The 24123-nt window shown below is 34.5% G+C and overlaps 2 protein-coding genes across 2 annotated transcripts; one reads left to right on the forward strand and one right to left on the reverse strand.

Moving 5' to 3' along the window:
• Nucleotides 1–4158: 4158 nt before the first annotated feature.
• On the forward strand, nt 4159–13927 carry LOC125874230 (uncharacterized). The gene is made up of 9 exons (XM_049555076.1): nt 4159–4469; nt 4630–5364; nt 8518–8617; nt 8764–8820; nt 10208–10325; nt 10904–10983; nt 13050–13111; nt 13200–13296; nt 13419–13927. The coding sequence occupies exons 2-9, from the start codon at nt 5012–5014 to the stop codon at nt 13473–13475; spliced, it is 924 nt and encodes a 307-aa protein (XP_049411033.1). The 5' UTR covers nt 4159–4469; nt 4630–5011; the 3' UTR covers nt 13476–13927.
• A 1243-nt stretch (nt 13928–15170) lies between these two features.
• On the reverse strand, nt 15171–21181 carry LOC125874241 (serine/threonine-protein phosphatase PP2A-2 catalytic subunit). The gene is made up of 6 exons (XM_049555088.1): nt 20599–21181; nt 18562–18676; nt 16832–16940; nt 16683–16760; nt 15730–15921; nt 15171–15610 (listed from the first exon to the last, which is right to left on the reverse strand). The coding sequence occupies exons 1-6, from the start codon at nt 20849–20851 to the stop codon at nt 15437–15439; spliced, it is 921 nt and encodes a 306-aa protein (XP_049411045.1). The 5' UTR covers nt 20852–21181; the 3' UTR covers nt 15171–15436.
• Nucleotides 21182–24123: the final 2942 nt, after the last annotated feature.

The raw sequence follows: 24123 nt of genomic DNA on the forward strand, positions 1-24123 counted from the left end.
ATGAACTCAACTTTAAACTCATGACTTAACTTGAAACTGAGACTCTTACTCGACTTGAAACTCTATGCTCTTTTTCTTGACTTCTAACTTCACTTGACTTGGAACTATCTTTCCTTGAATCGAAATTATGAATTCAAGGTGTTCGATCACATGTTATGGAGGGATTCTTGAACTCTTAGACGTACTTTGGAGGGTCGGAAACAACTATAGATCATAGGTATAATACTTTGGAACATGCATGAGAAGGTGAGGAAAGAAGTGGGGAAACTTGGCTGAGACCTCAGATTTCTGGTGACACAGATGGGACTTACGGACTCCATCGATGGACCGTAGATGGACTTACGGTCCGTACTGCAGGTCCGTAGATCACTTCAGAAACTTCCCAGAATTCATTTATAAAAAAAAAGACTAAGTGTTGACCTACGGTCCTGACTTACGGTCCGTAGGTTAGGTCACGGACCGTAGATCGTGACCGTAGATCGATGCCCCAAGAACCCAACTTCTGTCCCGATCGACGGTTGACCAGTATGGACCGTCAATCAATCTACGGTCCGTAGGTCAGGCCCGTAGATGGGGATCGATAGCCCAGAAATTGCTGCGAATTGATGGTGATTCAACTTTGAAAGGGGCATACTTCTTAGAATCATAATTTCCTCAACATACAATAGGTTCAACTTAATTACACAACCTCAATCATGTCTCACAAAGAACAATAACTTCAACAACACTACCACCAACATCAACAACAACTAACAACTTCAACACTTCAACAACAAACCCCAATCTTTTCTCAAATCATAAAGTAAACTTAGTGTGTGATGGAAAGGATCAACCCACACGAAAACTCACATACCTTGATAGGGATCACCCCCGACGAAAATCCACAATGATCTTGTTGATCTCCTCTTTCTTCTCTTCTTCTTCTTCTCCTTCTTCTCTTCTTCAATCTCAAGAACCCTAACTCTTTTTCTTTCAAAATGGGGCAAAATGGTCCAAAGATCAGCCTAATACCACATTATGAGCTCAAAAGAAATGATTTGTGAAAAGACCAAAATGCCCTTAATTTTCCGGACGGATTTCCCTTCCAACTGCCCAACTTCTAAAGGGCATAACTCCCTCATACGAACTCGGAATTGAGCAAACTTGGTGGCGTTGGAAAGATCGTTCCACGAGCTTCGCAACCATACTGGAAATACTCCTAACTCATCCTGAGCTAGGAGTTACGACTACTCAAAGTTGGCCAAAACTCACTGATTTCCACACTTAGCCAAATTTCCAGATTTTTTTTCAAATTTTCCAAAAAATGACTATTTCCAAATTTCAAGCTCCTTCAATGTCACTTCAAATTGTTGGATGTTACATTATTGGACAGCGAGGGCATTAGTGGACGAAAAATATGACGGAGGGTATTGACATACCATTGTCAAAAGTTCGGGGGTATATTTGTCCCTTTTCCCAAAAAAAAAAAGTATACAATGATGACATGTATAACTGTTCTAATCAAACATTCATAGAAATGGAACACAGTGTACCAATAGCTTCTTCAATGCATATGCATGAATATTATATAAATATTGATGATGAATACACAATATAAACATTCAAATACATTCATACAACGTATAACAAGAAATTAGATACACTTGAATACATTGATACAAGAAGCGAAAACACTCAAATATATTGATATAATGTATAACAAGAAACAAATATCGTTGAATACAACGACATAAGAAGCAAAAATATTTAATACATTGATACAATATATAACAAGAAATAAATACAATTAAATATACTAACACAAATGTATAAAAAGAAATAGTACACTTGAATACATTGATATAATAACAAGATACAATTGAATATTACTCAAACTCAATTTCTAAATGAAAGAAAAATCAATAGTTGAACATAGTGTTAACATTGACAGAGTCAAATTTTTCACTAAGTGTGTTCAAAATCTGAAGAAATAAACACACAAACTAGTCGAAAGAGGTTCAACATCAATTTTTTAACAATAGTTTAATCATGAACAAATATTATAATTTTTTTGTCAGAGGGGTTCAGGTGAACCTCTTGACCCCAGGCTAGCTCCGTCGCTGAGTATCAATAGTTTCTCCAAATACATATATATAAATTATATAAACTTTAGTGATGAATACACAATATATTCACTCAAATACATTGATATCATGTACACAAAAAAATGAATACATTAAAATATATATTTAATATAAGAAGTAAGAATACTCAAATACAATAATACAAATATATAACAAAAAGTAAATATAGTTGAAAACATTGATACAAGAAATGAAAACACTCATATGCATTGATACAATATATAATTGTGGAGGATATCTTTAATTTTTTTATGCAATACATGATATTTTTAATAAATTAAACCAAATAATGCATAAGAAACAAGGGTAACTTATACAAATTCCACTATTTTAGGATTTAATTACTTAGATTCACACTAATTTGCAATATTACATTTTTTACCATATTTTGGGTCGCAGATACCTGTATATGTCTCTTTCAGATACATGTATCTTGTATCAATTAGTGTGTCCAATTAAGAGATATAATTGAAAGTCATTAACTAAGGAGTGTGCCTAATTAAGAGATATGGCTGAAAGCCATTAATTAAGGAGAAAATCATGTTTGCAACAACTTTAAAGGATATGACATATCAAAACTCCTAAAAAAAATCAAAACAATCAAAATCCTCCTCTCTTTTTTTGGTGATGTAGTAAAGTTTAGACTTCTCAACTTAGATCCACTAACTATTATTCAGATACATGCGTATATTTTGTTAGATACATATACTCTTAATCAGATACGCTTGTAAAAAAAAATAGATACATATAATTTTAACTCAATAATGTGTCAAATACATACGTAAATCTCCAATAATGTGTAAATCTCCAATGCATGTGTATATCTGTTCAGATCCATATACACTTAACTAGATACACTAATAAAAAATAGATACATATAAACAACTTAACTCAATAATGTGCCAGATACATCAATAATGTGCTAAGTACATCAATAATTCCAATCCGATCCAAAAAGTCCCCTTCTCATCCTCTCCTCGTTAAGGTTTATCACAATTACTGCATAAACCATCTTTTCATTTGCAACAAATTACATACTATCTTTCTCTTTTGTTCGTCCAAGTTGTTGCATTTTTGTATTTTCAAAGTCAAGCGATTGAAAGTATCGAGAATTGTAATGGTAATTTTCATGCTGTTTTTCGAGCAACTATAACTAAACATTTTTCTCATTTGAAGAATCACTAGCCATAAAAGAAAACTAAGAATACTCTACATCAATGGAGTTTTACCTTAACTTTTAAAAACTAGAAGACAAAACAAATTGAAATCTATCAGGGATACATGACTTTGAAAATGATTAAATAGAGATAAACCTCAAATTGTAATGTTGTTGTTTTGGATTTCAATTTTAAAAATTTAATGGTGGAATTCATGGTGGAGAAAAGAAAGAAAGAAAGAGAGAAAATGGTGGTGGAGATAGAGGTCGACGAGAGCATAATTGATTAACATAAAAGCTTGAATTGAGGATGATTTAATTATGCAAATAACTAATTTTAAGGTATATGTATATCTGATGATATCTTCAATAATATATGATATAAAATATTAAAAGTAATATTATATGTAATTGTTTGAAAGTAAAGTTAATATTAATATAGATGATAGTAATGTATGTCTAATAATGTAGGTTATCTAATAAATAATATAAGCATAACTAATACAATCATTACTAATACACTCATTAAACATTACTTTAAATACCCTACTAAACACCCTCTTAGAAATGGTACAGTTGACTCAAAAGTAAATAATGACATTTTTGAATCAAACTACTAATGACAAAAATATTTTCTGACTTAACTATTAACGACAAAATCATTGTTAGACCATATTATTTATTATTAATAATAAGGTGTTTTAAAGCCAAATTAATAACAACATAAATATTTATAAATCATTTTTATTCAAAATATTTTTAATCCTTCTCCATTATAATTAATGAATATAAAATAAAAAAAAAATTGGTTCATGTCACTCTACAATGTTAAGCCTTTCAACAACAAACAGAAAAACAAAAATAAAATTAGAAAGAGGAATTGGTAGAGTGAACTGTCACAATAATAATTGCATCAACTGCTTATTGGGATTCGCACTTTCGTGATGTTAACATTTTCAAGATCTATTTATCTTTTGCACGTCCCGTCCTTAACCCCTTCTTCTTCTTCCTTCTTCTCCATTGGAGGAGAGACAGACCTATAGATACACATATACATACAAACAGTACAACAGAGTAAACCCAATTTGAGCTTAGAAAAAAAAGGTGTACAGTTGACACACCCACCAACTATTTTTTTACTAATATTTATGGTTGAAAATATAAAGATAAAAATTCTGCACTAAGAAAAGGTATATTCTTGTTTTTTTACTTTTTGTCAATTTTATAATCTCTTTCTCATTGTACATCCACTGAAATAATCACTGTTTTCTTGATTCTGTTGTTAAGGTTAGGTTTTTTTTTTTCATTTTTTTCATCAAGTTTTCAGTTGATGGGGTGAATTATATGCAGGTTTTACAGGTGGGATTTTTGTGTTGAGGGATATTTTCAACTGGGTCGAAGAGTTCATGCTGGAAATGATTTGTTTGTTTGATTCTTGAATGAGTAAGGTAACTTTTTTCAATGATCGATTGGTCTTCGTTCTATTGAGAGGTGGGATTTTTATGAAGAATCGAAGCTCGGGACGGATTGATTAACCCTTAAGGAGGCTTTTGCTTATTTGGATTATACTGTAGAATTTTATTGGAAAAGTGGTTGTAGCTTTGATGAATTAGGGTTTTGTTTATTTGGGATTTTGGAGCTATGATCGAATCATTTGTTATGTTAGCATGTTGTTGTACGCAACAGTAGATTTTGGGTGGATATAGGGAGTTAGGTAATAACAGGTATATGTATGGAAATGGCTGCAGAATCTAACACAGGGTTTCATCATCAATCTTTATCGTTTCAATCGGGGGCAATAGGGAGCTCATCGTCCGAGATGATGTTGATGGGTAATTACTACAGTAGCCTCGGAATGAATTTCAATGTAAATAATAATGGTGGAGGAAGAGGGGTGTTGTATTCTGGGAATCCAAGTGTGATTACCAGTGGTGTCCGGAGTAGCAGTAATCCAGGAATGAGCCAGTCTGGAAGTTGTTCGAGTTCTTTTCTTATTGATTCAGTCCCGGGGCTCAAGCATGACACTGGGCTGGCGGTAGAGTGGACGGTTGAGGAACAGTACAAACTGGACGAAGGACTTATCAAGTAGGTAGTTTCTTCCAGGTTTCTGTATGTGTTCTTATGCTGAGATGTGTATCTATCCATATTTGTTGAGTATGGACATTTTACTGCAAATATTTTCATCTTTATATATATTTGGTAATCCATCCGTTCCATTTTTGTTTAACACCATTAGTTTTTATTATCCCTGTAGTGACTTGCACATTTCTAACTAGATTAAAACATCATGTCAAACGCTGGACTCTTTAAGTGTAAAATTATCAACTAGGTCTTAATTTCAGCTAGTTAGTCTCCATCTGTTATTCCATTCTCTTGATGACATGCCATAAATATCTGCATCTTTTCTTTGCCATCTGGGCATCACAGTTCTATATAATTTTACTCCATATTCGTTCTTTTTACGGGACTAAACTTGTAGTTCGTACATTATGTCGTACTTTCGCTTATTTTAAAATAAAACATTTACTCTATAATGACTTCCCTGGTGTTCTAGCTTTTTATTTTTATTTTTGATAAAGGTAACTTGTATTATGAACAAAAGAATACACAAAGAGTATTCTATTAATACTTACATCCAAAAGTTGAAGAAGAAAGCAAAACTCCTATGTAAGTCGTAAGTAATCTAAAATACTAGGAATATCCTCTACATCTCAAGTATATTCATGTTTACAACAAAAAAACAGAAGGACCAGACAATTCAGCTTCAGATTCTGCATAGAGCAGCTCTTGTTTTTAAAACATCTCTGGTTCCTTTCCATCCATATCACAACTCTTATTTTTAGGTTGACTTGCTCCTCAGTTTCTTCATCTCCTTCCTGTATCTCTAACTTTTGGTAACAAGTTGTTCAAGTTATCGAAATTATAATTCTCTGTAGAGAAGTCCGTATTTTTCCAATCAACTTCATTAAAAATTTGAATAGATCCACATACACCTTGGTTGACACGAGTATATAAGTCATGTTATACCGTTGAATAACAAGCCTTCCATTTTCTATTTTGATTTGTAGAAAACTCGTGTGCTTGGGAGTCCCTGATGATTAAATAAACCAAGATTTTACCATGACTGCAATTTTAGAGAGACACGAAAGCGAAAACCTATGGGGTCGCTTCTGTAACTGGATTACTAGCACTGAAAACCGTCTTTACATTGGATGGTTTGGTGTTCAAGTTATTGTTCAGATATGGACCTTGGACCTAACTAAACTAAAACACTAGTTCACGAAGTGAGGATTACCCAAGACCATATAAGATGGCAAACAACACCATCCCACACAAATGCTAGACTCTAACAGCCCTATACACACCCACAATATAACATGGTGGCCAAACATTTGGTGAACCAAGAATTGAGATGAGTCTGGCGCAAATACTACATTAAGAAATAGACCTTAGGTCTAGCTCAACCTAAAAGTTGATCATGAGGTGATGATTGCCCAAAACTGTACAAGGAGGTGGGACTCGTATAGTTGCCTCGTGAATTACTAATTGCTTTCTTTGTTTCTCCTTTAGCTCTACTATATTTTTCATAAGATTTTCCATTTTCCGATGGTGGTAACTTCTTATTCTACTCTCTTTTTGCTTTGAAAACTCTTTGCACATTTTGCTTTTAAGGAAATAGGAGAGCTTTGAGGGGTTAGAAAATGATTTTGGACATTTGAGGAATAACCTCTTATTCTTAGTTGTTGGTGCACCTGTGAAGTTCAGTATGGAAGATTAAGTGACATTTGTAAAGACCTATGTTATTGTGTAGTTTCCTTACTTTTAGGTGTAGGAGAGTTTTCCCACATTAATAACTTTAGCACCCACGGGTATGGCCTAGTGGTCAATGAAGTAGGTTGAGAACCATGAGGTCTCAAGTTCAAATCTCAACGGAGGCGACGACACTAGGTGATTTCTTCTCAACCCGATAGGTGTGTTGGTGGCAAGTAGCGATACCTTATGGAATTAGTTGAGGTGCGCGCATGCTGATCTGGACAGTACGGTTATAAATAAACAAAAAAATAATTAAAATAAAGTTATTTACCTTGTTAGAAAAATGCTTTTTTGCATCTCTTGAGTCCACTACTTGGATTCTTATTAGCGAGGTTTCAGTCCTTTAAATGCATCTAGAACTTGCTACTTTTCTTTGTCCTTTCCTTCCATGGAATATTTACATCAACTTCTCAATTCGATGCTCCCTCCCTTGGTAGTTTGTCCGTGAATGCTATCTGGTTTGTGCATGTTAGTGTCTACCACCATATTCTCAGTTGCATGCAAGCTTTCTCTTTCTTTACTCCTTCACTTTACAATGTGTGGCAAAAGTGAGGTAGCTTCTTTCTAAGGTAGCTTTTCAAAAGTGTGCCAAGTCTGTACACTTGAATTTGAAATTTTCCAGGTTTAACCATATAAAGAGAACACCAATGCCTCTACTTTCTTGCAAATGCCTCTATCCAGTTCCTCTTAATTGTCAAAAAAACTTTTTCATATCCTCGTATATGAGGATCCCTTCTTTCACTTGTTTCTGCAACACCTCCTTACTTGAGCATTTCTTTCTTCTATCTGTCAAGTCCAATTTCTGTCAAAGCTATTGCATTTCTCTCTCTCCCTCTCTCTCTCATCTTCTATTGATCACTTTCCCTTGCATATACTATCTATACTCAGTATTGATGAGGGCCAAATGGAAATAGTTAAAATGTTATGAACCCAGCAAAGAGCGGCAATAGGTTCACTTTTTGTGAAAGAAGCAGAATCTGCTGGCTAGTTTGTGACTTGATTGTTAACTAAATGGAATTTGCCAATCTAGATTGGTATAAAATTAGTTGGTTCTTATCTATGTTGTGTTTGATTTAATAAGGACTTAAGTAGATGTAAATTGATATGAGGCTGACAGGGAGTTTTTCACTGCTGACGTTTGTTCTGGGAAACGAAGTGGAATTTTCATATGTATACAAACTAGGTTGATAAATAACTGAAAAAGAGTAGTGAAAAACTATTAAGAAAGTGAATTTGAAAATGCTTTTTTCATGAGCTTGATACACCTTGCACTGTCCCTTGATGCATCATTTTGGTCAAGCTCATCAGAGGTTATATTGATCAAGACTTCCTTTGAATTAGAATTGTTTTGATCTGTGGTGCTGTTTCATTTCATCTTTTCACCTCTTGTGCATATGTATGACAGTCACACTGTTTTGATGATAGATTTGCCAATGAACCTAGTATAATGAAGTACATTAAGATTGCAGCCTCGCTCCGCGACAAAACTGTACGTGATGTTGCATTAAGATGTAGGTGGATGACGGTGAGCTCCTGAACCTGTTTAGCAGTATCTTTTGTTATTGTTGTTGTTGTTATTATCATTATTATTCATTTGTCCAAATATAGTTGGTTGATGGCAGATGCTTCCTGAGAAATAGTTGCTTACCTATTGAGTGATTGTTTTGTCAGAGAAAGCGCAGGAAACAGGAGGACTATAATTTGGGAAAGAAAGTGAAAGACAGGAAGGTGTGCCATCTCTTTTGATCTTTTCTTCGTTTCCTTTGAAGTTACATTTTAATTTGTTTGGTTAGTATTGAGAAGTTGACTTTGACTAGCTTTTCTTAGGACAGAAAGAAACACTTTACTATTTAAAGTTAGTTACTTTTACTATTTAAAGTTAGTTACTTAGGCTTTACTTGATTCATCGAATCTGGGATTGTTGTTTGGAGGGTTTGATAGTTCTTATCATGCTAGTTAGGACTTGAGGCGTACTTAGTTCTTCGTCCTTGTCTAAGTAAAGCTGTTTATTCTTATTACTTTCTCCATAGAGTTTTACATTACATAATTAATATTTGAAATTGAACTATCTGATTGTCTTAAACATTTTGTGTTTTTTGTTTTTGAATATGCGATTGTAGTGTTAGAAAATTTTGGAGTTATATAATCCTATCAATTTTTTTTAATAGAGTTTGTATAATTCTTGCATGTTTAATCCGATGAACTTTGGGTATTCCACCTTTGCAGTCACTTCTTGTATAAAAAGCCAAATAGACTTGAGAGTTGAGATTCCAGCATTTGACTTTTGGATGATCTCAAGGATTCTCAGGGCCAAGTCTTTTCCTTTCTGCTTGTGGCCTTTCCAACGCCTTGACCTTATAGCTTAATGCGTCATCTAATGTGAAAAAAATCAATGGATTTGATGTCTTGCTTAAATGTTGATATATATATTTTTCCCTGGAGTTACTTTATGTCTTGATCTAAAGTTGCATCAATCTACCTACTTGGTACTACAATCATGGTCTGTTATTAAGCCTATAAAGCATCTCTTTTTCGATCGGTGTATGAATTTGTTAATAAGAGCGAGATAGGAACATGTGTATGCCTGAAAACCAATGGCTTGTCATAAGACCTATTACATCACCTGCTGAATAGTGAAAGCAAAGTTCCTCCCTGTTAGTGTACACCTGTGAATCAACCTTAGGAATGCTAATAAATGTGGAGAACTGCATATTTTGTGTTATATTATAATCATACAATTGTAACTTCATCAGAGAAACTTTTTTTTTTCTCTTTTTGTATTTTTTCTTGTTTTGGACCAAATTAATGAGATCAAGGTAACTTCTTTTTCTCTTGCCATTCTCCTTGGGACTTCCAGAGTATAGCAAGGCTGGTGCTGGTTTGTGTCTGGGCAAGTATTCATTGGATGGATTTTTTCTTTGAGAAGGACATTACATTTTCTTTCTTATGAATAAGAGACCAGTAGAATTGTTGTCTTTAGCATGTGGAGCAGTCAGTAGTTAGTTTTACATCCCCTACTGGTGAATTCTATACTGTTAAGCTTCAGTATGTATGGAAAACAGTTCTATGTGTATGTTACCACACATGCAGCATTACAAAGTTCTTTTTTCTTCAGGAAAAATCAGCAGAATTACCGGTGAAAGCTGGTTCATCCTCAGCTTTACCGCTGAGCTTCATTCCGAATTCGCTTTCCTCAAAATATCGCGACCATGGTGATGTGACGCCTTCTGCAGGTTAGTGTCATCTGTTTAGCAGCAGGAATCTATGCCTTCCCCACTTAATCTTTTGTCGGCAACATATTTCTATTAGGATACAGTTTGAAAAAACTATTTTCTGTATTTGAGTAAATGGCGTTTTCTGATTTTTATGTGGGGTAAATGATTTCCATGCGTGATAACTCATTACTTTATGAATGGCATCATTGTGTGAAAAAAAAGTACTATTCTTACGTTATGGTTCACATGGTACAGAAAATACCATTATATAGTGATAGTAACTTCATAATGCGCATCTAATTATTCACAATTTTGATAAGTCTTTTTAGAATCCAGTTATAATTTAGCTGATTAAGCAAACTAACCATTATGAGCTCATTTGCTTGTAAAGACTCACTCTACAGAATAATGCTTTGGACATGTCAATGATGTCACTAAGTGTAGTGGTAAAATTTCTTGCTGAGATTGCCTTTAGATCTTTTCTTCTTGCCACTTTGTCGTTTCCCTTTCTTCTGTGTGATATTCTTCATCTTGTCCATCTCACTCTGTCAATTGGCTTCTATTCACGAACTTAACCTGGTTTGTGTTGCTTACAGCATTACTTGGAACAAGGCATCTACTGGAAGAAAACAATCAGGCTCTGAATCGAATTGCGGCAAATCTTTCAACAGTTAAGGTATCAATCTCAACGTCTTGTAGTGGGAGGAGTCTTCTGAGATAATTGGAAGGGAAAAGGAAAAGTAAAATTCTGAACTGTTGGTGGAGGACTTTAGCTATTTCTACTTTGGAACAGCATACCAGGATAAAATAAAAACATTTCAAAATTTTAGGGTTCCTTGCATCTGATAACAAGTAAAAGATAATATTTTCATTCCCTTGCCTCTATTTATTTCTTATACAAATCATGAGTCAGAGCATCAATTACCACCACAAAACCCACATTTAAGAGGCGTTTCAATAGTTGAGGAAAAGTTATGGGATTTAAACTTGTTTTCTTGTCGTCATTTTCTCAACAAAGTCTCAACTTTGGAAGTTTTACTGAAGAAAGTAATTGTGAAAATGATTTTTAGTCCATTTTTAGGATTTTCACTGAAGCTGGTCACTGAGAAGTGGTAAAAATAGAAATTGGTGAAATCAACAGAGGTCCAAGTCTAGACTATATTTTATATAATCTATGATTTATGTTAGGACTAGAAGAAAATGTATAAATTTTGGATGTATTCAGCCCATGCTCACACAGCCTTAATCAAATAATGGTGTTATCCAGTCATGATAAGTTTGTATGTGCGCATACTGAGTTACAGTGCGTTATGGTTGTGCATACACTTGTAATACTCACAGTGGAATGATTGGTACTCTCTTTTCCCCTTGTGTTTTTTTGATAAATTGGAAACACTTTTACTTTTTTCCCTGACAAATTCACCACTAAGTAGATGTAAGGTATACCTTAGAGATTACCAGATGAGTGGCACAACCCTGTTATTTCATGGCTTCATGGTATGCCTGACATACCTGAGAATGCCATGAATCAGATCAGCCTTTTATATAATGGTTAGAAAAGAGGAAATCTGCAGAAGCCCCCCCACCTCTCACTGCTTCCATAAAGTCTATTCAAAGTTGAGCTCTTTAGGCAGAAATGGTTGAAGCAAATAAAGACTAATTGGGAGGGAAACTAGGACTTCGAATGGAAAATTTGGTGCATGAATTTGAAGAGCTCTGGAAGGAGATGCACACAAGTTATTTGTATAAAATGCTCCAAGTCGGTATGACTGGTGACTTGCAAATCTCAAGTCCCCGTTTAAGAACTCAGATAAAGATTATTTCCGAAATTCTCTAATGAAAAAATTGGTTTGCTCCCATAATATGCAAGACTTCCGCTATTCCAAAGGAGAGATAAGTTCTTCGAACGCCTCCTATATACATAGTCCACATGAGATATAAGAAAACTCCTGTCTCTGTCTTCACAACTCCTCTCGCATGTAACCTCTTGGTTATCTACATAAATAAAAATGTCCGGAATGCATATAAGAGATGTAGGGGAGCCACCTACACATCTGTTTGTTTGAGTCTACTCTGCTGTATTTAGTAATTCTGCAAATTGTTCCTCAGATGTAAGAATTTAGTTATGTGCCTTCCAAATGAAAGGATCATTGAGGGACGGATTCTAACATAAAACAGTTGGGAATTGCAAAACTAGCTAATTGTAAGGAAAGCAGAAATTTGTGTAGGAGTCATATTAAAGATGTGGTTAATTCGTGCAGGCATCTTTCTTGTCCTATTTTTGTCATTTGTGTACCAGTTTTGACAGCCTCTGAGTTCAGTTTAATTTTAAATACAGATCTTTGTTACTGTTACCTATGTAATTTGTGTGGGTTAATAGAACTAAGCAGTGATGCTCCTTCAATCTATCTACCATCCCAACCCCCTTCTCCATTTTGATCTTTGTTTCTTATTTTTCCCATTGTAGTTCTTTCATCCATTACTTGTAACAGGTGAATCAATAAGTGAAAATTAGCTTATTTCCCTCCTCCCGCCAACATTTCAGCCAATGGGAGGGTAAACGGGAAGGAAAAAATAACAGTGAAATATCAAAGCAATTTGTTTTCTTTTATTATTTCTTGTTGCAACCTTGGTGTGTGTGTGTGTGGGGGGGGTGGGGGGGTGGGGGGTGGGTCAAATACTTAACTATATTTTGTTATATGCATATCAGCTGATATCTGATATTTATATGTAATTGGGCAGTTTCAGGACAACATTAATCTCTTCATCCGAACGAGGAATAACATAACGGCAATTTTAAACGAGTAATGTTATTAATATATTCGTTATACTTGACAGGGTGAATTTGGTTGTCATACAATTCTTTTACTGATAGCGTTATTTATGCTGCAGCATGAGAAATATGCCAGGTATTATGAGCCAAATGCCACCCCTTCCAGTTTTATTGAATGAGGAACTTGCTAGTAGTGTTTTGCCTAGTACAACTCAGGTAATCAGACTTTTGCACACTATTTTAGGTTTAATGACCTAATCCCTCACCCCACTATAAATTTTACAATGTGACACGAATTCCCCCCATGTAACTATAATGACATAATGATGTTTTTCCAGCCAATGATGTTTGCGTCCACAAGTGGAATCCAGCTGAAACAAGAGCCAGGCTGTTGATGGAGAACGCTTGGTACTAATTTTGGGTTACTAGCTTGTGTAAGTACACCAATTTTTTTTGCTGTAAATGCATAAAGAGCTGGCAGGTCTTTGCAGCTTGGGTATACGACGATTGGGTTCCACATGAAATTTTATCAGAACCCAGTTTTTTTTGGAAGCTGAACACACATGAACACGAGCACCAGGAAATAACAGCATCATATGTTATTGCGTATCAGGGGAAAAACTGTGATCTTGATAATGCACTTGCAAGTTCATTTTCTTGTTTCCACCTTCTGTGTGTAAATTTAGGAGACAAATTGTTCTTCAATGTCATTTTCCACGGTGCTTAAATAACTTTTAGCCTTTTTTTTTATAATACCTTAATATTTGCGGATTCTTGTGTTGAGTTGAGTTTGTTGCACTCTAGGTGTATATTTCATAGGGTAAATAATACTTGATTTCCTACTGAATACTCCTGTCTTGATTTGATATGAGTATTTAAGAAAACCAAGACGTAAGAAGAGAAAAGATTTGAGGTCAGTTATTTCTTATATCATTTGAGTTAGTTGACTTAGTTCCATTCTTAACTCCATCCATTACATATTGACTATTGAGGATCAAGATTGGAGATTCTAGAAACAGATAGCAACTCTGGTGTACCTTTTTTTTATGTTATATGATGTGATAAAACTTTTGTTCTGAAAACATATTTCTAATGAAAAAATAAATAACAATCCTGTTTCGAGTGATGGTTTGGCATACAATTGAGGCTGGCCTAATTTGTAGCTGTAGATGGCTACAAAGGAAAATGACTTTCACCCTCAAGTGGAAAATATTCACTTTTGGTGTTTGGTAACTAAATATAGTCCATCACTGAAACTTTTCCAGGAAAATCCAGATAATACTTTTCCAGGAAAATATGGTCCATCACTGGAACTTCTTTTCTAAAAAGCAACTTCTTGAAAATAAGTTAGATGACTTCTTTTACGGAAGTAGGGAAAATAAGTTGTATCGTCTCCTCTCCACCCTGATAACCACTCTGTCCCCTAAATCCATCCTCATAGTTTCGTCTTAGACATAAAAACATTTTTGTCTGTACTGTACACACCTTTAGAGTGCATGATTCTTCATGTGTGTTTATTCCAAGAAGTAATATAGTAAATGTGTTTACCCCAGATGCCCGGTCTGGATTTTGTACATAGATGATGTGGAGAGAGCAGTTTCGTTCACTATCTCTTGGTTATCGACAATCGCGACATAAAATTTTGGAGTGAAGATGTCAACTTCTGAGGAAGAAACAAGGAAACATCTCACACAATGACGCATCTTAAACAATTGCCTTAAATTCCTTCAAAGTCAAACCATCAAACGACATTGAACAAGTCTATTTGGGAACAACTTTATTAACGTCTTTAAACAGTTTCAATACTCAACTCACCACTTATCATTTACTTTCGATGTTGCAAAAGTTATACCTTTGTTTGGGAATTAATCAGATTAATTTTCTATATCACAAGTTGAGGGTAGGATTCCACTATGTTATTTAATTTTGTATCAGGATACCATAAGCAGCAACGACAATGACAAAAGTGAAAGATCTCTAGTGTTTGAAACCCCTAGAGTACTAAAGATAAGGTAAAAATGCCTATTACTACCATTTTTTCTCTTTTAAAAACTAGAAAGCCTTCAGTCTAGAAATCAAAAGAAAATTTAGTTGACACAAGTCAGTGATTGGACATTGAGGGGGAAAAAACTGCTTTTTACGGTAGATTTCAAATTACAGAACAGAATGTACCATGTTGCTTTCATTTGAAAAATGTACATGAAAAACCACTCAGGGCATTTCATCAACTCTAGTGAGCTACTGGCATAGAGTGAAGTCGAGCTCCAAACAAAAGAATGGTCTCGAGAATAATCCTCAACCAGCAAAACTCCATTTCCAAAACATTCCTGCAGCCGAACAAGCGCAGATATTGGAATCACAAAAAGTAATCTGGAGTCTTCCTTGTGGTGTCGGGCTCTATCTGTCGAGGAGCTGGGTCAAACTGAAGGAAATTCTGCTCCATGTTTTCGCCTATTTCTAGAATGGCAGCCATATTACCACACCGGTAACAATAGTTTGGAGCACTAAATACAGTCACAACATTCTTATCCTGCCAAAGTTGCACCACCAAATGGTACGTTAAAGTCACAAAATGGTCGCGCTAACAAGTACCAATGAGATGAAAAGAGTAGGAGATGAGAGGGGATGTTTCAATTTAGGTCCACAAACCTGACACCAATTGAAACCCTCCATCACAAGCTGATGAGCTCTAGAAATCAGGGTGAGACCATTGGTGTGATTGAATTGAGATGCTATATCCTGTCCAAAGGTGTAACCAGCCCCTCGAGGTGATATTCCCCAACCACACCGATCATCTGGATCAGACCACAGGAGATCACACATTGGCCCTTCATGTGGAACCTAATTACCATCAAATAAGATGCATAAGCAATGAGGCCAGCAACATTAATGTGCATAGCATTTTGATCATGAAACATAAGAGACAACGGACACCACTAATGCAAAATATGCAACGATCAGCAAAAAGTTAATAGAGCTGCTATAAGAACATGGAGATGTCAGACTTCATCGGATATCAGATAATAAAAGGTAGTAATTTCTGTCTCAAAGTCTCTAAGGCGAAATGGAGATATCATTGCATAGCAGATCAGGAAAATGTTAACAATGAATATCAGAAACTCAAACTGTGATAGTTCCTCTCTCTAGGCTTCTGAGAATTGAAAAGGTATGTACTATGACATGGCAAGAGAAATGACGAGTAGGGAATGGGCTATACTTGAGCATTTTATGGTAAATATTGAAAACAACCGTAAACCTATAAAGGGAAAATTAGAAATTACGATGAACTCTTTGAAATGATAAAACAGAAATTTTGTTCTTTTCTTTGGAACATCAATTCTGACTTTGTAATTCTACTGGACATTTCTGCAGAAACATAAACTGCGATGGACAGAAAGTTGTTGCACCAAGGAAAATTTTTTGGAAAGTAAAACTTAGTTACTGCAGGATGTCTCTGTGAGGGCATCTGCTAAAATTTTGAGGGGGGAAGACCTGCCAGAGTTGGATAGATCAAGTAGGAGGAGAGCCACCGGTGACAAAATACAAGAGTTTATGTGGCATCACCAGATTATAAACGCGTAAATCTCAAAACGGATATCTACCTCTTGTATACGGTCCAGCGCTCGGATATTATCCAGTGTATCCAGAGAAGGTGAGAGTCCTCCATGCAAACAGAATATCTGTAATAAAACACTATATATTAGCTAACATTTCTACTAACATGAAATGTCAGTAAAGTAAGAGCTCAAACCTGACTCTCTATGAGTGCTGTTAGTGGTAGATAATCAAAAAGATCAGTGAAATACTTCCAAACATTTGCATTGCCATATTTCCTCAAGCATTCATCATAAAAACCATACCTGGCAGGAAAAAGAACTATGTTAATTACACCATCCATGACTTGAACAGCAGTCATACGGTCCTCTATAAACCGAAGATGAGGGACATTGACTATGAATCACACTAATAATTCATCCCAATGATATATGAGTTTACTGAACAATTTTTTTATGTTATGAACTTACAGTTACTATAGACAATTACCAGTAATCGGATTTTAAGCAACCTCATAGGGTCATTATTTTTAGTGTTTAAATGTTAAAATTATTCTTTAAACATATTCATAGCTGATACTCTCACACCGATTTGAAAGTTTGATCAAGTCTAACAAATGCAGTGTTTTCTCGAATAAAATAAAAAGCATTAATTTATATGACTTTATTTTCCCGAGATGCGAAGAAAGCAACCTGTGGCACATCCTCATCTGCATTATCCTAAAGTTCATATAAATTATGGGAACCATCCCCCTTCCCCCTCCTTCAAAAAAAAAAAAAAGAAATTAAAAGAACTCATTTTTATCCTTAGCCTTGGGAACAACGTTTCCCCTCCCTCCAATAATAATTACAATTTCTGGTATAAAGGAAACCATGTTTACAAACTATTAATAGTAGAATATACTCCCTCCATTCCTTTTTATATGTCATTCTTACTATAAGTAGTTGGTCCATAATATTTGTCATTTCATAAAATCAATGCATAAATTACAATATTCTTCCTATTTTACCCTTGGGAGTTATTAGCCTTGAAAATATACATTTGAACAACATATAAAAACTAAGTGAATAATTCATGTTCATTGGTCAAATTAATTAATTCATAATCCTTGATTGAAAAGTTAGACTTCAATTTTTTTTTAAATAAGGGTAGAATAGTAAACTTAATTTCTTAATGCACGTAAAATAAAAAATGGTGACATATAAATAAGAACGGAGGGAGTATATACCAATAAACTGCATGTAGATTAACTCCGACCGACAAAATAAAGACATTCCACCTATTCCTATAGAATTTCTACTCCCACCTTTTTTTGGTGCATTCTTCATGCTATAAGACAACGGCGTGATTCAAACATGCACACGCGTGGTAGAAAGTCTATCATGTACGTAGTCTCTCCTGAACCTTAATATAAAGACAAAAATAGAAGGTAGAGAACCAGTACTTAATCTATATCTATATCGTTTCTAAAACTGGAAGGTCAATAAAAGCAAAGGTATATTGGTTGATCACGTGTCAATAACTCAGTAAAGAAAAGAACAATTTTGAAGCAAAACTAGAACAAAAATAATTTCTTTGCCAAGTGGAAGGTTTAGATTTTCTCTGATCAGTTCATGAAACATTTAACATGGACCTTCAAGCAGAGTAGATTAGGTAGGTTTTTTAACATTCTTCTAACTGTGTTATTATTGACTAATCAGAGCCTATAAAAAGAACAAAATCAGAGTACACAGCAGTTAAAGCTACATTTTATACAAAGAGACTAGGAAAAAAAGAGGTACAATAGAAGTCCATATGCCCATGTGTAAATAATATAACTATGAAAAGAATAGTTCTTTGGATATAACCTGTGAGAAAGATAAACCATTACTAGGCACCCCCAAGTTAAATAACAAGATTACTTAAAAGAAAAATTAGAAAACTTACACTTGGGTGATTTGCCGGCTTTCATGATTTCCCCTAAGAATCGTGATTCTATCTCTATAACGAACCTTCAGAGCAACCAAAAGTGTGACAGTCTCCACTGAATAGTATCCACGGTCTGCATTCATTGAACAATTATTCAATGATAAACAACTACAAAAATACTCAATCACAAAGAGAATTGGTAATGCTAGGATTGGTATGATGAAATGAGTGTATGGATGAGAAAAGAAATTGTGCATCACAGAAAATGTTAATACTCCCTCTCTCTTGTCACAAAAAGAATGTCACCTTTCTATATTTAAAAACTACCATTTAACTTTAAACTTCCAAGTTTACCTTAATGAGATGATTTATTGCCACATAAATATCTATAAAATGTTTTATACCACAAGTTTCACAAGTCTCCGATTATTTCTTATACTTCGTCACCAGACAAACACCATCTGAAAATTGAGCAGTATGAAACTGTGGTTTATTAGCCTGAAACCTTAATGATGGAGCACTTGTCAGATGCAAAGTTTTAGAAAGAGGACAACAAAAGAATGAATAATGCAATCATGATCACAAGGAACACATGCACGTTATATTATAAACCAAAAGACAACTCTGGGAGAGAAAAGTTTTCAACAAATTAGGGATGAGTCGGTGTCAGTTGACAGCATTTAAAACACTACTGTGTTGTATTCCACTGGGTTAGATTAATTACTAAATGCCCATTCGATATCTGTGCAAGAGATCTTTTTACATAAGAGTACAAAGTGGTGACGAGGAACGCTTCCACTAAAGAAAGGATTTGTGTAGAAAGAAAGGCACAAAGGAACACTTTGTTACAGGTAATAAGCCATAGCACCTTTTCCCGAATTTATGAGTCGGGAAATAAAATCCAACACGTCAATCCTCACTTTCACGAAACCTGTCTTCTCGCACTTAAATAAGCTTAACAAAAGGACAATCTACATGGACAACAAGCAAAAGTAAATCCAATGACGCAACTCTCACTTGCCAATTGTCAAGAACTGCCCTGTCCTCTCGCACTTAAGCAAGCTTAACACAAGGACAATAGACATGAACAACAAACCATCGTGTTGTCAGATACAGTAAACAATAACTACAAACAAATTTTAGTCACTCATCACTTTGATTGGCTAAACGATTGTTCCTCAATTAGTGCCCTGCACGTGTTGACAGGATATTGCCGGAGCAAACTTTGACAAGTCCAAATATCTTTGGCCAATGAAATTTTCCAAATGAACAGGAATTTCTGTACCACCTGCTGCAATCAAGACCATTATCTTACGTCTGGAGAAGTCCAACCAGCAGTACATTTCAACTCCGCATCACAACAATAGTTCATGATTCATCACTTCGAGGTTAAACAATGAACAACTTAAATTAAAGCTTGTCATTTGTCATAAAACAAGATGTTATTAATGTAAATTGCCAAAACAAAAATCAAACACTATAATAACTACACCCATTGATGAATGGACAATCCCAGGTCATCCACTTCCTGAAACGGCGAATGAAGAGCCCCCATGTGGAAGATTTTGAGGAGCCCTTATTTTGTGCTAAACCACTCCCATGACTATTAGAGCTCACAACAAACATAGGTGCTCAGCATAAAGTTACTGTTTACAGTTGAATATACAATGTTGTTACAAGACCTATACCTCCATTAACATTAGTTGGCCTTCTCATTAGTCACCATATCCAATGACAACAACTACACCTCAACCCCAAACTATCAGTTATATGAATCCTCAATATTCTTTCTGCTCTATTTTGACTTCTTTTTCCATATTTTAATATCAATTATGAGTTCTCTCTCAACCGAAGCTTCTCTAATTTCTATGGACATACTAAACATGAAAAAAAGAAGAAGAAGCTAAGACACAATTAGCAACTGAAATTTAACAAAATTAGACCACAAAAAGAATTACTTGTACAATTCAATTCACATCTAGAGAATCCAAAGCCCTAATAAATGCAACAAACTACAAAATCTCCCAATACCGAAACAAATATCCAAAAACTCACCAACATAATCGCCCATGAAGAGATAATTAGTATCAGGAGCATTTCCTCCAATCCGAAACAGTTCAATCAGGTCGTAAAACTGACCATGAATATCACCACAAACAGTCACCGGACATTTCACCGGCTGAACATTCCATTCCTCAACAAGTATAGCCCTCGCCTGATCACATAGAGTTTTCACATCCGCTTCCGATAACGGCTTGCACTCCATCAATTGTTCGATCTGCCGATCTAGATCTGCATGAGACGGCATTTTTTTTCCAGATTCCTCTAGAACTCTCTAGAGCTTTAACAGAATTTTTTCCTTTCCTCACAATCTCCGATCTGAAAACTTCACGCCGACCGATCAGAGAATCGAACCGATCGAAGATCGAACGGTGAATATTCAGCTGATATCAATCAAACGAAATATACGTAACAAAAAAATAAAAATTAAACAGAACAAAATTCAAAAAAATACAAAGAGATTGAATATTGAAAAAGCGCTAGGGTTTGAATCTCCAAATCATCTGGTGATATTGATGTTTTTCTTCATTTTTCCCCTCTCTCTCCTTTCTCTCTCTCTATTAGAAAAAATGCAGCAAAAGCTTTTTCAAATGTAATAATAGCTGTATATATATAACTGACAAAATACCTTTGTTGTATATTATATATATTATGCTAGGTTCTAATTACTTTGTTTTTTTTTTATAGTTATTCTTAATTACTTGTCTATTTGACAAATCAAGAAAGAATAATTTTTATTTATTTATTATACATTTAATTAATTACTTTGAAAAAGGTATAACTTTTTTTAAAATCTTAAGTTTTTAATTCATATACTTCATACTCATTTTATCCCTAATTACTTGTCTACTTTTGAATTGATACACATATTAAGAAAACATTTATTGACATAATGAGTTTACCATTTTACCCCTATTAATTATGAAGTGCATAAATTAAAAACTTAAAATTTTTAAGAAGTTCTACATTTTTCAAAGTAATTAATTGAGGATATAATAGGTAAATAGAAATTGTCCTTTCTTGATTTGTCAAAATAGACAAGTAATTAGGGACAACTAAAAAATGAAAAGTGGATAAGTAATTAGGGACAAAGAGAGAGTGATTAATAGGGATAAAATGATAAACTCATTATATCAATAATTGCCTTCTTAATAGGTGTATCAATTCAAAAGTGAACAAGTAATTAGGGACAAAGGGAGTATTAGTTGTCACATTTGTTTTTTTAACAAGTTCTTTAAGGAATTATAAAAAGGGTATTTTGTACTCATTTGTTTTTTAATTTTTTTCAATGTAATTAATGTTGTTTATTTTTTAAAAAATATTTAATTCTAAGAATAAAATGAAAATAAAAATCATTGTAACTTGATTTTATAAATTGATAAGTATTTTATCACAAATATTTTTAATAATGTCAATAACTAATATGAAACGGAGGGAGTAGAACTCGTTTCATTAGTCACACATTTCTATAATATTCTCTCTCTCACACACAGTGTTTAGAGCCACAAATGATTCCAAGCTAACCGCATGACATGACACCAACGAGCATAAAATAGACTTAATAAACTGAAAAGCCAAATCAAATTTAAAGTAGTCTAACATATCATAAAAGAGAATTTAATACACATCGCAAAAATTTACTATTTGTCTGAAAGTCTTTACACATAATGAGTTGATAAGACAAATTTCCGGCTAACTCTAAATTGTCTGAAACTATAAAGAAGTACTAAAGAAAGTCGTCATAGGTCATCCTCGAAACATGAGGACTCACCAAAAGTGGTACTATGCTGATCAAAGTTTGTACTAACTGCGGCCTGAAGAATGTGCGTCAGAACTTATATTATGAAACAATATGGGTAGAAAAGTATGCGATCAATACTTGGAATGTATTGAGCATGAGGAAAATGCATAAACATGATATTAAAACATGATAAGTCTGAAAACATGTTAATTCAATGATCAAGTAAAACACAACATGAAAACTGATGATTTGATCTGAAAACATAGTACATGGTCATGCAATAACTGAAAATCATATCATATTGTGGGAGATACCATTAAATAATATAAATCATGTGAGCTATAACTTGGAGGTCAATGTACTGCTCCCACACCGAAAAGAGAGTGTCCTATTTGCCAAGGTAAGAACCATGAAATCTGAGCTAAGGTGGATCCACTAGCTAATGTCCATCTAAACAATATCCTATGATTGCACGTAGTTTTGGGACAAAGGGATTGTTACTAAAGATCTCATGCCTCTACTAACTTGTAAGCCTTCATCCCTAGGTCCACTTGGTGCTAAGTAAATTCCCAACGGAAACATGCATAAATAATGGCATGATGACACTTATCTAAATCCAAGAAAAATCAGTCTCAAACCCAACGAAATGAAAGAAAAGTGAAACTAAAATAATAATAACATGAAAGTGGAAAACTTAGTCATTCTAATATAACCCCAAAACTTGGTTGTCACGTGTACAAGCCACTAATGTTAACTACAAAATTTAAAAGATAATATAAGTCTCAATGTCTTTGTTTCTAGAGTAGAACAAAACATAAAAGAAGGAACAAGAGAGCCTGCCGGGATGACGAGCAAATACCTCTCATTGTATCCTCAGAAAGCCTCGAAAATAGAAGAAGATCACACGGGTCCGAGCTCTGAACCTACACTAGTGTAGAAGTAAGGAGTGGGTACCAAATAACACGGTACTCAACAAGCAACCTACTAAACAAAGAAAAGCTAGCTAGAGTACGAGTACTCCTTTCATTCCAACTGAACCTCCTCAACTACAACCTGCATAGAGATTTGCCCAACGTAACAGTTTTACAATATATAATTCACAAGGCTTAATAATCAAAATCCAACAGTCTCAATTCAACAACAATTAAGTATCAAGTATGTTAATCACAAGTAGCAAGTAGACTGATCACAAGTATCAATTAGATCATTCACATGTATCATATAGATCATTCAAAAGTATCAAATACATCAATTCACTATAGTCAAGTAGTTGCCAGAACTATTTTCCATCGGCACCAGATCACTAGCTAGAACTATTTTCCTTCAGATTTATATCACTAGCCAGAACCATTTCCCGTCAGCTTTATAAATATCACTTGTCAGAATCATTTTCCTTCGACACAATATCACTAGCCATAACCATTTTTCTTCGGCTTTATATCACTAGCCGAAATCATTTTCCTTCGGCTTTATACAATATTACTTGTCGGAACCATTTTCCTTCGGCATAATCACAATCATGTCTCATCATGGTGCATAGAATCAATACAAATAAGCAATTTTACACCATAAGGAAGAGAGAATAAACTCAAGCAATTCAAGTCCACAATAATGCCATCAAAACATTTCATCAATCAACACGTTAGGGTCCACAAACAAGACAATTCACAAAGCACAATTATCAACACATTGCCTTTCTTATTCATTAAGATCAATCAAGTGGAATAATTGAACCCGTCACCTTATTCCTATTACGCCCCCCCCCCCCCCCCCCCCCC

The sequence above is a fragment of the Solanum stenotomum genome, chromosome 1 (genome assembly GCF_019186545.1).
Source record: "Solanum stenotomum isolate F172 chromosome 1, ASM1918654v1, whole genome shotgun sequence".
NCBI classification, from domain to species: domain Eukaryota; kingdom Viridiplantae; phylum Streptophyta; class Magnoliopsida; order Solanales; family Solanaceae; genus Solanum; species Solanum stenotomum.